General features: G+C 46.8%; 1 protein-coding gene across 1 annotated transcript in view; it reads right to left on the bottom strand.

Annotated features, from left to right (window-relative positions):
* Positions 1–12520: 12520 nt before the first annotated feature.
* Positions 12521–14191, bottom strand: part of LOC115308197 — a 78874-nt gene continuing 77203 nt past the window's right edge. The window contains exon 9 of the mRNA XM_040210702.1: positions 12521–13761. Coding sequence (XP_040066636.1) covers positions 13452–13761 — 310 coding nt within the window. The 3' untranslated portion in view covers positions 12521–13451. The remainder of the gene's footprint in view (positions 13762–14191) is intronic.

Below are 14191 nucleotides of genomic sequence, written 5' to 3'. Positions count from 1 at the left end.
ATACATTTTGAGCAAACGTTTTGCTGATGTCTTATTATTGACACACGTTTCGTCGACACTGGCGTTTCATAAAAGCTTTTTTTGTGACCTCATGCTCGAGAGACGTTTCGTCGTGAGCATATTCTCTTTACTAAATGAATTGGATTGGATTGGATTGGTGTCCTCATTTTGCTAGCTCGGAGTATACCAAAGGTGAAGCGGACCTACCCAGGTAAGCCAAAATAAATTCGAGAGCCTTCATTCTAGGGAATCGAACTGACCACCACCACCCGCGGTATCACCCTATGCCTCACTCCGCTCCGCATTGAAAAGATGAAATATGGTTTCTGGCTCGAGCTTGCACCAAACTTCGTCGGAACCGTCTACAGTTCGGTAAGTTGGGCTAACTATCATCTGGTGGCCGGCGGTTCAGGCGATGTGCGCGTAAAGACGCTTTCGAGGAAACGTCACACTGTTTGTCAATGAAACGAGCGAGGGAGCCTTTCGATGACACGGACTGTCGACAAAAGATTCGGCCATTTGATTGCAACCAGTTTAAGCGCAATCAGTATGAACCTTTAAAAAAAATTGCAGTCACAAATATCGTGGACCTTTCTGGCTGGCTTGAAGCGCCGGCTGGAGCGGGAGAAAGAAGCCGTATGGAGTACCTCGGGACCGACTCCCCATTCTCGAGAGCAAGGTCCAGAAGTATTGGAAAAAAACCGTCGCAATTTCTAACATTTTTTTTTTTTTTTTGTGGCAGATGATCCGAAGCTGAATCCGTACATTCTATCGGGGCTTTGCGCGATGGAAACGAGGTCAAAGTTGTTTAAAGAACAAATCGCAAATTAATATTAATAAGAATAAAAATAAAGAAGTTTCCTTGTTCGTATCAGAAACGAACTGCTGCCGCGTTAGCAACGACAGAAAGCTTATCTCCTGTTCGCCGCGGATGCCGCATTTATCAATGCCATCAACACCCCGCCGGGACACGAATTCGCGGCAGACTGTTTCATCTCCCTCCCCCCCATGTATTTTTGTTGTTGCTTTTTTTTTTTTGCTTGCTTTTACTTTTTACTGCTTCGAACTATACTCCGTTTCTCGATAACTTGGTGAACTGTGAAGCCTGCCGCCCTCGCGAACCAATGAGGGCGTCGGAACAAGGCACGTGACAACACTCCATGTCGGAGGCCAGGGACGCCTCGTTACCGTCGCAGCAAAAGCGTCGTCCGCGACAAATAGTAGTGTTGGGCTTCTTTTTCCGTTTTGACGGCAATTCAACTCGCGAGTTTGCATCTCTATCGACTCTAGGCTGTACGACACGGAAAAAAGACTATGACATGTGACCTCTCAACAATACTTAATTTAGTTCAACCATCTTCCGAGTAAAACATTTCTTTTGCAGGATGATTGAACCGTCGAAGCCTTGAAAAATCGACCGCTTCCGCTTAGAACGTCGCACCCGGCACAGATTCGCGAGTAAATTGAGGGTATATTGTCTCATATACATTTCCCGAAGAACTCGCTACTCTAGCGGACGGCAATGTTGCGGCGGTGGACGTTCATCCGAAGTTGGTTGGCTTTACAGCAGACGACACTTGGCCAGCGGACGAGAGCAAGTTCCTCCGGGCCTCGCATTAGGCGCAGTGACACAAACGCTCCCGTGACGTGGTCTTACGTGCATCGCTCTGACGCTCTTGGAAAGCGGGGGTCGCAGCCTCCACAGTTCGCCAAGTTCTCACGCATCGTCGAGCAGACACTTTAGGGCGCCCACTACCCGGACGTTCATCTCGTACATAAATTAGATATGCAAGATTATTACCGGCTCTGCTCAGAGCCACAGCAGTTTTTAAAGCTGCAATCAGTGCAGACGTTTTTTTTCGTAACATATCTTAATTATCTTTATAGTTAACTTTAAAAAAAAGACGTGTTCAGAGTCCACGTTGGCATTTCGGCCTTGTACACAATTGCACTACAGACATCTTTTTAAAGTCACGTGTCCTTTTATTTTAGAAGATCGTAACCACTGCACAATGGCGAAACAGCTGACATGGCGGAACGTGCAAGTCATTCCATCAGATAGCGAACGGTGGAGCGAGGCCAACGCTAGAAGCCGAGGAGGCGATCAAACAGCGTCGAAAGTGCAAATCACGTCACTCGTTTTTTTTTTTTTTCGGTGGGTGTGCTCTTGCTTTCTATGCTTTCTATTCCAACCAAACGTACGAACATTGCCGTGACGTGTCGGTTTTTGAAAGCTATTTTGCAGGGATCTCATAGCTGCCAACGGAGGACAGGGCTCCGAAAGGGGCGTATTGCGTAAAGACGCTGAATGCTCACTGGGTATCAATATCAGAAATTCGGAGCCTTTGTCGCCGGCGACAAGAGCCAGTCACTCTTGCGCGGTGTTCTCTGTTGCCACAATAGTTTAGGCCTCTGTTTATACTTCGTTTCATCCTACGATGGACTAAAGGCCAAGGCCGCGGGCCGCCAGGTCCAATCACGTTCCACGCAATACTATGACACGCTTAACATTGATTAGGGGTGGACGAATGATGCTCGAATCTAAAAGTGCCACATCATTTCGGTAGCTTTGACACTCCAAAGAGCGTGTATGCCGTGGCTTCCTTTGCGATGTAAAATTGTTGAGTCACTCAGTGCTCTTCGATTCGAACCAGTGTCCCACCTGTCCCCTCATCAGTGATCCAAGACGTGGGCGCCGATACGTGTATGGAAGCGAAATACCGCACATTTTCTAAGTGGCTCGTGATTGGATCTGGCGGTCCGTAGCTTCTGCCTTCAGTCCATCGTAGGGTGAGACGAAGTATAGTATGGAAGGTAGAAGGAAGTCGATAAACCATTTTTCTAGAAGGGGTGATCCTTAAAGGAGCTATGCAACGATTTTAACGTTGAAAGAATTGGCATCTTCTGCTTTTGATATTGTTCACCTTGTCACAAATGAAAGAAAAGACGCCTCCTTTCATCGAAATGTTGCGATTCCGCCACGTAATAGCGAGGCAAAACTAAGAATATTTCCCGACCTGCAGCCGCGAGCGGCGGCTATGAGAAACACGCGGCGTGACATCAATGGCGAATCTTGTAGAAAGATAGCAAGTTGTGCGAATACCTGCTCGATAAAAGGCAACTTTTCTATAAATCTTGTTGTTCCAACATATATATGACATGGCTGAAAAAAACCCGAGACTGCGGGTAAACGACACAACACTGCAAAGTCTCTTTGTAGTGTTGTGTCGTTTACCCGCAGTCTCGGAGTTTTTTCAAACATGTGCAATGTACACCAGCTCGTTTGCGCCCTTACATTTTGTACATATAGACCTTTTCCGCTTTCTCTCGCCTCCGACCGCCAATTAGGCATATCCGGTATGGGCGACGAAAAAATATCAGAACATTACAACCTGAAAATAGTAAAGAATAGAGGGGAGGCAAAACGAGAATGTGTGATGGTTACGTTTATGTCCTAAATGCCTTCTATTGGCGTGGCGACGGCAAAGCAATGTTTTCACCCATACTGGAAGTGACGAAAATTGAAGATGGCGGCGCCCTTGCGAAAAAGGTCTATATATGAATGCGTCAAAAAGCTGGTATCATCGACAAACCTTTTATTAGTCGGAGCTTTAGTGGCGCCATCTATCCTAGGTCTACAAAACCGTCAGCTCTCTCTGCTACCGCGAACCGCCACCAGAAGCCAAAGGGGGAGGGGGACAGGGCCGGACGGGTATGGCCAAACCCGGATGAGACTTTCCTCCTTTCACCATATTGATCACGCGGCGCCCGCCAGCACGTGGTCACGCGGTCGCGAGCGGATGCGTTCTTGCTGCTCACTGATGGCTCTAGAAAGAGAACTTTTCCGGAACTCCGCGCCTACCCCATCAACGTCCCTGCGCAGGTGACCCGGAAGACGACGTATGAGTTGAGAGGCAGCAAAAACCTCGATTTTTTCATTTTTTCAAATAAAAACTAGGGTATCCAGGCAAAGTTTTTTTTTTCTTTTTTTCTGTAGTTTACTTTAGAAGTGTCAGGCATCAACTTCCACAATAATTTAAGGAAAGCCCTGGAATTGTTGCACAGCTCCTTTAAGAGCATATAGGTATGTGATGTCATCACTGATGGCTTGTTGAAACCTAACCTAGAGCCAACCCAGCGCTGCAGGCTCGTCATTGACTTTGCACTCTCTAGAGCCTTGTACCAGTTACTCGAAAAAAGTAATCGCTAACAACTGCAATTACTCTAGCTTCAAACGTATTACATTAGATTACTTGAGAAGGAAGATCATTGGGGTATTACTTGAAAAAGTAGCCGCTATTTTTCCGATTACTTCAGATCTTCAGAAAGGTTTTTTTTTTTTTTTACGTCGACTTGAAAACGGGTCTTTCGTACTGTATGTTACTGAATTAGAATCACCGAATTATAACCTACTCACATTCTTAATCCACTAACTTTGGTAGACAATCCTTCTGTTGAAGACTTTGTTCGAGGATTCCTTGTAGGAACAAAAGGTGGAAATAAAGGGAGTAAAAAAATTAGACCTTTACAAATCTCTGGAACGCGAAATTACAGCTCCCCTCCTTTCCTCTTCCTCGTCTCCCCTCCTACTCCCCCTCTTCCTTCTCCTCTCCCCTACTCATCCTCCTTGCCTCCTCTGTACCTTCCCCTCCTCCGCACGTGACGTCAATTATCTCGCTAAATCTAGCGGAGGAACTGGAATTGATTCATAGGGGACGTGGACGGTGGCACCAAGTCATGTGACGTCATTTTCCCAGTTCAATTTAGAGATGAAACTGAACTGGTGTAGAGGTAACGTGATGTCAGTTTTCCACCTAAATCTAGCGGAGGAACTGAAATTTGTTCATAGGAACCGTGCGGATTTAATTCAAGCCCCGACCAGGGCGCCCCTAGCGGCAAACGGGTCCGGTGCATCGGGAGCTTCTGCCAGTCGCTGCGTTAGTTGTGCGTTGTAATGGGTTAGCGCTGGAATTTCTGAGATGGCTATTCCGCACCAAGAAAGCCGCAACACTTGCTGCGTGTTCGGCTGCAACAGTACGTCGAAGATCGCGCACGGCACGAAGTACCACATCGTCCCTTCGAAGCCTTACGAGGCGGAGTACTCCGCGACTTGGGTGCGACCATGCAGGTTAGTGGCGTTCCTTACCTTCCAGTTCGCGCTTTGTTTAAGTTGCTGACGAATAATACAATTAACTTTTTTTCTCTTCTAGCGACGATGGAACAGCATGGACACCTACGGCAAACTCTAAAGTATGCAGCAAATACTTCACCGGAATCGAGAAGCAAAATGCGGTGCCCACCTAAGCCTACCCTTGGACGTTTCCATCAGCCTACAGGAAGATAGTGGGAATCGCGGAACGGCGCGAAAAGAAAATCGACCAGTTATTGTCAAGCTGATTCAGAAATAAACGTACATAATTACCACAGTCCACTCAACGCCAACTACATTTTTTTCGGGTGCGCTTAATTTTGTTAGAGGAGTACGGCGCTCCGTGACATCCACTTGTCCGTAGAAACGGACCTCCTTTACGTCGTACGCGCGGCGATATTCACGGAGGAGTTTTCCCTTCGTCATATTGGCACCACGGAAGAAGCTTTCTGGATTCTTAACCGCCTTAAACCCCGTCGTAATCACCCGGGGAACACTGTCGGCTGTGCTGCTGATCGCCATTGCTTCCCCCCGATGATTCTGCACCGGCTACCGAAGAAGCTTTTCGGATTCGTAATCACCCAGTGTCCTCTGTGGTGATCGTTGCTATTATTTCCCGATGCTTCTGCGCCGACGGCACCGGCTACCGAAGGAACTTTCCGAATTCGTAACTGCCTTGAATTCCTTCGTAATCACGACGGGGACACTGGCCGCCGTGCTGTTTGTCGCCATTGCTGCCCGATGCTCCTGCGGCGGCTACCGCTAGGTCACGGCGAACAATAGGCGACCGCCGCGACACGCCCGGCTTGCTCGCTTCCTATAGGTGACGTGACACCGAGTCATGTGATGTCATCTTCCCCACTAAATTTAGCATGGAGACTGAGTTGGTCGTGAGGTCATGTGACGTCCATTTTCCCGCTAGATTGAGCGCGGTTAGGCCGATGCCGAGTGCGACGCCGCTCAACCCGGAAACGGGCGCCTAAGAGCTGCGCTCTAAAATGGTAGCGGTTACAAGTAATTTTACTACTTCCCATAGATGTAACTATTGCGATTGCTTCCCAGTGAATGTATTCACATGATTACCAAATTACCCCAAAAAGTACTCGATTGCAAGTAACTCGATTATGCTTGTTATGTGCAGCGTACAAGTCTGGATCACCGCCTTGCCGCATAGACATCAGGCTTTTCCCAGTTTAGACACACTTACGGCGAAATCGCGTGGTTCTTTCTGCGCGCAAAATCGGATGGTGGAAAGAGAGTGCTGTGGCCTGATCGGGATGGTTCCATTCCGGGGGCGCCTCTCCCTTTCAGAGCGCTTCCTGGCACTCCGCCTGTAGCCGTCGGAGTGCGGAGCGGCGCAGGCGTCACGTGGTACTTGGACGGGGATCACGTGGTTTTGTGGACGATGGCCGGCAGTGGTCTGTGGTGGTGTGCGGGGTCCGGCAAGACGGCGATTGATATCTGGTTCTACAAAGTGTTTGTGCATTCGACGGTGCGAGGATTACAACGACGGGACGACATTTGTTTGTGACCGTAACAGGAAAAGTAGACGTGTGAAGTATTCCCAGTGCTTTTACGAGATCAGAAATCTCGCGGCGGTGATTCTGCTAGGCCTAACCGACGAAGAAACAGCTCGCAGAGCTCGCCGCTGTTTTACTTGGTATTGTGGTCGCCTCAATTTACTTGGAGACACACCATTTAATTATTGTAAGTATATCATACAATATGTTCAATACCTTGTTGCTCTTTAGCGGCGTCTACACGAGTACCAAAGCAGAGTCAGGGCTAGGTTTTGCATATTTTATAGATGAGTACATTACTATTTGTCCATTTATACAGCTGGCCCTCCGCCATCTTCGCCCCTTGTTGCGGCAGCTCGGACGCCTGTACCTATTCCTTCCGGATATTTTGCTGCTACGATTATTTCTAGACGCCTCCAGCTGCATTCCGAAACAGTAAGTGCCTTGCAAGCGATGGTCGGCGGCAGCGGTCCCGTGGAAAGGCGCCATTTTATCTCCGTTGGGGAAGTCCCTTCAGTTGAACTGAGGTAGGTGAGCTCAGTTGAACTCAAGTATCATCAGTGGCTCGATGACAGTTGACGCCGCCGTGTGACTCCGGCCGAGCGCGATTGAGTCAACGACAGTTGACTCAGTAGCAGTTGAGAGCTCCCGTGTATCTCTAGGGTATAACGAACGTTACTAGAACTACTGAGTTTTAGAAACGGCCATAGAGCCTGCTTTGAAAAGGTGGTTTCGATCCGTGTTCGAAAACCGAACTAATGGCGATCGCAGCGCCGCCATTTCTCACGCGGCGGCCACTCCGGGAACTGCACGTGTCAGTTCAGGTCGGGTCTTGCAAGTCTCGCAGTACCATTTTGAAGTAGCAATATGAATTAATTTTTCTGTTTTGCCTAGTCGCTAACGGGTAGCACTGTTATCATATTTAGCTTGGTCTCGGTGAACGTGACCGGTTCGGGTTTCAAGGGCGCGTTTCCCAACTGAGCGTTTTAGTAACGTTGACACTAAAGGCCTGTTTACACTCTTGCAACCGAGTACGACCAAGAGTAAAACCTCTTCAACTTCCTTACGACGACAGAACACACTGGCACCCTGGCGCCATCTAAGCGGTGATCCTGCAACTGCATTTCAGAAGAGCGAAGGTTTTGCGGGATTTCCGAGGTCAAATGTGCGAAATACCTATGGACCTTTTCTGCCATCTTGAATTGACGTCACTTCCAGTATGGGGGAAAACTGTTTTGCCTTTGCCACGCCAATAGAAGGCATTTAGAATATAAGCGTAACCGTCACACTTCCTTTTTGCCTCCCCTTAATTTTTTCACTATTTGCAGGTTGAAACATTTTAGTATTTTTTTCGTCGTCCATGCCTGATACGCCTATTAGGTGGCTGGGGACGACAGTACACAGAAAAGGTCTATTAGAAATGCTCGTTTATGACGTTGACTAAAGTTTTTTCCGAGCCAAGAAAGAAAGGATAATGCGCGAGAAAAATAGAAAATATGCCGGACCGCCAAGTGTACACTGCTACCCAATATATGGCGCCAGTATGTCCTCTAGTCATAAGGGGTTTTGAGGAACCCACTTCTAAGCGGTCGCGAGAGTGTGAACGGGCCTTAAGTCAGCGCGGAGTCAGTGCCGTCACTATCATCCACTTCAGATCAAATCCGACGGCAGCCAGCGCTATGGTCAGATAGAGTCAATCAACCGGTTACAAAAGTGCACCGTCACGGAACTCGTCATCCTTGTGTGCTGGCTATCACGGGCTGAAGCAATCACGCACAGAAATAAAGCACTGGACCGTGCCGTATTCAGGGGGCGTTATTGATTTAACCTGCGATAGCACGTGAAAGACGCGAGCACCATGACGAAGCACTTTTAGCGCTGCATGCTTCGCTCCATCAGGTCAGCCCCCATCAGAGCACTGAAGCGTTATCACTGCCCTACTCTGCACGCGTAAACTGGCCTTTTTTAGGTGCATCGAGGAAAAACTAACACAAAGCGATTTCGCAGTATGCTAGTATACTCCGTTTCACCCTACGATGGACTGCAGTAACCGCCACGAGCCGTGTCCGCCAATCCAGCGCTGCAAAGGTATCACGTGATTACGCGCGCGCCGCGCGTTGCTGCGACCCCTCCCGGGAGTTCAGTGAAACTCACGGGACGATGGATCGTACAGGATGGCTCAGCGTCCGGTGCAGTCCATCATATAGTGAAATGATGTATGGCTGCAAAAATGTTCCAAAAGCAGGGTGAATTCATGATTGAAAATGTTTACTCCGACTTAACATAACAAATTAATAACAAAAGGTACAGACGTTTCGCCACCTATGCAGTTCTATGCAATGTCTATGCAGACATTGTTTACAAATGTCCCCATTGGCCTGGCTATCGATTATGTAGAGGCGCGTTTGAAAGAAGATTGTAATTTGGAGAGTCGTACGTCCTTACTTGTGGAGGATATTATAATTTTGTTGCGGTTTTGCCTGAATCAAACGTACTTCAGTTTCGCCAACACGCCTATGGGAAGTCCTATTTCTGTTACCGCAGCAAACTTAATGATGGAGCACGTCGAAACATGGGTGCTAAACTGAGTACCCTTTCCGGTGAAAATGTACTGTAGGCACGTAGATGACACTTTTGTAATTTTGAAAAGTATGAAACTAGATGCTTTCCATGTGGCGCTGAACAGTGTACACCACGCCATTCAGTTCACGTACGAAACAGACAGATAATGTGTTGCCTTTTTTGGATGTGTTGGTACGCCGGGCCAGTAATGGCAGTGTGGAAACGACGGTGTACCGTAAGCAGTGTGACACCGGAAATTTTTTGTCCTTTGACTCGCATCACCCGACCGAACACAAACGGTCCGTTGTAAGAACCTTTTTATCACGTTGTGATGCAGTGTGCTCTAACAAGCAGCTACGGTTGCAAGAGGTAGAAAATGTGGTTGGTGCGTTAGAGCGGCGCCATTATCCGAGGACGTTTATTAACGATACGCAGAGGCGAATGCAGAGGGGAAGGGGGAGTGAGTCACGAGTGCGGGCAAAGTCTATTGTATCTATTCCCTATGTCCAGGGCTTGTCAGATGCTGTTCGGAGAGCTTTGCGCCCGCTGGGCGTACAAACTGTTTTTAAACCACATTATACCTTAGCGAATGTGTTCCCGAAACCGAAGGACCGGACCTCTGCAGACGGTCAGAGGGTATACAAAGTGCAGTGCGGGGATTGTAACGCGACCTACATCGGCGAAACGGGCAGAAAGAGGGAAACGAGATTGAAAGAACACAAAAAGGGACGTTGCCAAGGCCACCCATGCCACGCGGTCCAAGACGGAACTTGTCGAACACTGCTGGACGACAGGACACAGTTTCGACCTGGACAATGCAACGACGCTGGCCCGAGAACAAAGGTGGGGGCAAAGAAAATTCGTCGAGTCCTGGTTCATTCGCCGTGACTCATCGGTGTGCAGCACCAACCGTGGCCCCCTGCCGGACGTTTACGGGGACGTGTGTGATAAGTAGACTGGTCGACCTCACCTCATTTGTGTCAGTGTATACTGAAGATGCCACCTGCATAGGTGGCGAAACGTCTGTACCTTTTGTTATTAATTTGTTATGTTAAGTCCGAGTAAACCTTTTCAATCATGATGTATAGACCTTTTCACCCTCCGCCGCATGGGCGCTGCCATCTTGGAATCACGTGATGCGGCCGCCATTAGGTTGCTTCAACTTGGTTGCTCCGCTCTCCCGTCCGCGCCTTGGCGGATGCGTTGAATTCGTGTTTTTCGTCGCGTTTCGCCGCGTCTCTTGCCTTACTCTGTAAAGTGTCGTCAGATACTTATACTTTCCATGCAATTCCATTACATCATTATGCGCGCATCTTCTGTAGTTGATTTTGTAACACGTTTTGAATATTTTTTTACCGTCGGCGTGCGGGATACAGGAATCAGCGTTAGCACTTGCGCACATTGAATACATATATGACTTGAAGAGAGCCTCGAGGGTTCAAATACCAATATCTTATGAGAATTGAGGTTTGGTTACTAATAAGGGCGGAACATTTGCAATAGGAAGCCCAATGTTATTACATATATGAGTGCGCACTGGTGTCAACGAAGGAAACAAAAACACCCGGCGTAATTAGCCACGTGTTTTTCTCGAAAGCATGGTGTTTTGTAGTTACAACAATTCGAAAACAGTTTCTTTTGATTACACTAGAGAACTTGTGGACAAGACGCGGGAATAAACGTTTAGTTTGAATTACTTTTTATGCTAGAAATAACGGTACCTTAACATTAGGCAACTTGTTTCTTCGCAATATCACACCTATATGTGTTTTACGTTCTTAATCACGTGTGCGATATAAGCATTCGCTTTATCGGTTTATTTATGAATTCCATGGAATTGTATATCGTGCTTGGTTCCATGTCCATAGTCTTTAAATTGTTTAAGTCATTTTTTTTTAATATAACCATGCAGATTCAATTATTTTATTTCAACACAAATATTTGGACTTCCTGCGTAAGAAACTGTCACAGACAGCTTGATAGTGCCTATGATTCACAAAATGTGACACCGAAAGGAATCCTTCAGCATGAAAATCACACGAGTGCAGCCGGTTGTCGACGGCGAATAGGGAGTTACTTTCAGTAGCTGGCGACGTCAAAATGTGCAAAGCGCATCGTTTCCAATCAGCGAACAGCTTTCTTTCATTGGGTGGAGCCTGGCGTTCGACTTCAGCCAAACTTATCGGAGATCATTTCTTTTGCGCTCTTCAATTTCAATCGGCAAATATTACGGAAGATGAATATTAGACTTTATTTGAAGTCTGGCATTCACTTACCTCACCATTCTCATACCTTGAGAACGTCGTAAGCAAATATCCATATAACAAAAAGTTTATTTTATAAGGCCAATATTTTGAAATGCTGTTAATGAGTACTTTAGTTAAATAAATTTTCTAGTCAGCCTACGCTGGTGTATCAAAATTTTTCTCGAGCGCTTAATTTCCTTAAATAAAACCGGTCGAGACAATATCACTTTTTATATTATCTACGTGATTATATAAAACTTTTGTAGTCATTACAAAGAACGTTTCTAGTCTCGCAGTTAGAAAAGGTTGGTGTACGGAAACCAAATATCGAACAGTAAACTTGTCAGTTCATCTGTTCTTGGTGATTCAGCAGATTGTTAATCATGTTGTCGACCTGCTTTTTCACTAAGCACTCATGCCATATAATCCGTTGGAATATAGGGTTAGCAGTAGCAGCTCTGACTTGAGCGCGAGCTATCTACCTTCCGTACCACTCGGTGCACGCACAGCCAAAGCACGGCGGAAGGCAACGAGCGCACGCTGCAGGCGGAGCTTGTCCTACTCTTTACTTATTTTTTTTCTTCTGGAAATTAGTGTCCGCGGGTACGGCCGTGGACAATGGTACTTTTCCCTGTGCATCAGCGCAGTTGTTTCACCGCCGAACCTGGCCGAAATTAACGATGGACGGAATCAGACGCATATAGTGTTCGTAAAAAAAGATCGCAATTTAGGCTCGAAACCACCTCGTGGTTTGCCAAGTGGCTCAGTACCATTGTTTCATTCGCCGTGTGCTACAAGAAAAAAATTTATATCGCAAAATAATCGAAACTACATGAAACAGCATCACAACCGCGTGCACGTTGAAGCCGAAACCGACCAAATTGAAGCAACCTAATGGCGGCGAGTGTGCCAGCGCCCTCTACCCGCCGGTCAAGCAACTACTGAAATGAAAAGGTCTATAGCTCCTATTTAATTTATCGAGGGCAGACCAAGTAATAAATACCAAAAACACTGCTGGGTCGCCGTCAATAATAAACATTTTGTTGTTTTTATTTGCACTTGTTTGAGTGCCGGAACAATTTTATTTTATTTTATTAGTTCACTTCATGAAACACAGACATTCAATAGAAAATATACAACGTTTGTGGTCAACATAAGCAACTCCGCGACTCTATTGTAAAGTAAAAGCAATCGAATAAGGAATTTCACGTATAAAGAAGATGAAACGTTCGGTGTTAATTTAAAATAAAGAAGAAACACTAATATAAAACAAAACACGATAAAATAAGACAATGTCAAACTCGTCGCGATGACGATATCGCTCCGGAGGCACAGCCTTCCTCCGCGACGGTTTCGAGTTCATTCGAAGGTCACTGCAGAGGTCACAGAAAACTCGCGAAGAACCACGGTTTGAGCAGTCTTTGCATATGTACATCAGAAGCAGTGTCCATCGCCGCTTCTCCACTCCTTCCTTGTGTGGCCGGAATTCAGCACTTGAGGCGACTTCGTGAACGTGCTTCTCTTGCCGAAATTGACAACCCTTCTTCCCCAAGTTAAACTGCGATTCCTCCAAACTTTCCTTTCAACGGGTCATTAAGCTTCACAGTTTTTCTTTTCTTGCAGTGTGGCAATTTTTTTTTTATATATTAACATAATGTACTTCCTCTTCCAAAGAGTATGTCAAAAGATTTCGTCGTGCTCAAGAGCAATAAGTTCAATTTGCGAAACATTTCAGGCGCTACACGTACCTAAAAATAAGTGAGTTTCCTAGGTTTGCGTTGTTTGTGCGTAACGAATTAACGCACTTATTTCAACGGCAGGTCGAAAGGGGAAAAAAAGAGGTTGTCAATTTCGACAATCAAACGCTTACCCCACATTAACCCTCCCCAAATAAATAAAAAAAAATGGAAGCGACCGAAGCGAATCGCCACAAGATGGACGCCCTGCCTCCGCTAGTCACGTGTTCAGTTGGAGTCACCTCCGCGGTCTGCCGTAGAGTGCGGCCACGTCGTTGACAGTGATCTCGTTGGCTTCTCGGTAGCCCTCCAGGGTGCGCATCACGTGGGGGTTGTCAAGGGTTTCTATCCTCGAACCGGGCTGCTGTTTTCCGGCGTCGTAGCGTAGGTTCTCCCAGGCCCGCTTGTAGTGCTTGTGGAGTCCGTGCTCGGCATAGGCGCCCACCGGGGAGTTCTCGAGGGAGGAGGATCCACTGGAGCCGCCGCCCCCGACCGCCATCTTGACGCCCCGGTGTCGGTCGCTGGAGCTGACGCCGCCGCCCCGAGCTCTGTCGTCGTTTGTTTCGTCGATGTTTGCTTTTGTTTGGTCTTTGCAGAGGGGCGTTTTTGTGTGCATTCGTGTGTGTAGAATTTGTTTTTGTTGTTGTTTTGGTTTTTCCGAAGCCGCTAGCGCCCTCTACCGAGACCTGTTAGTATAAAAGGTAAGGGATAATAACCAAAGGTCAGGCTACGACAGGGTGTTGTTTTAAGACCTGCAAACATGAACAGCAACTTCAAAACTTCGATTTGAATATTCTCTTTTTTGCGTAAATATTCATTCCAATGGTAATTGCAAGTAAGACAAACAAATTTATAATTTGGATCCGTTTTTTTTTTTCGATTAAAGAAGAGTGAACGGGTTAATCCTTATACGCCAAGTAATAATTTTGAGTTTTGGTTACTTTTCAGTTTGCTCGAATCTGAGTCAGTTAGTTAGTA

The sequence above is a fragment of the Ixodes scapularis genome, unplaced genomic scaffold (genome assembly GCF_016920785.2).
Source record: "Ixodes scapularis isolate PalLabHiFi unplaced genomic scaffold, ASM1692078v2 PGA_scaffold8__174_contigs__length_109621045, whole genome shotgun sequence".
NCBI lineage: Eukaryota > Metazoa > Arthropoda > Arachnida > Ixodida > Ixodidae > Ixodes > Ixodes scapularis.
The sequence above is the reverse complement of the archived record's forward strand: the minus strand, read 5'-3'. Positions and strand labels throughout refer to the sequence as shown.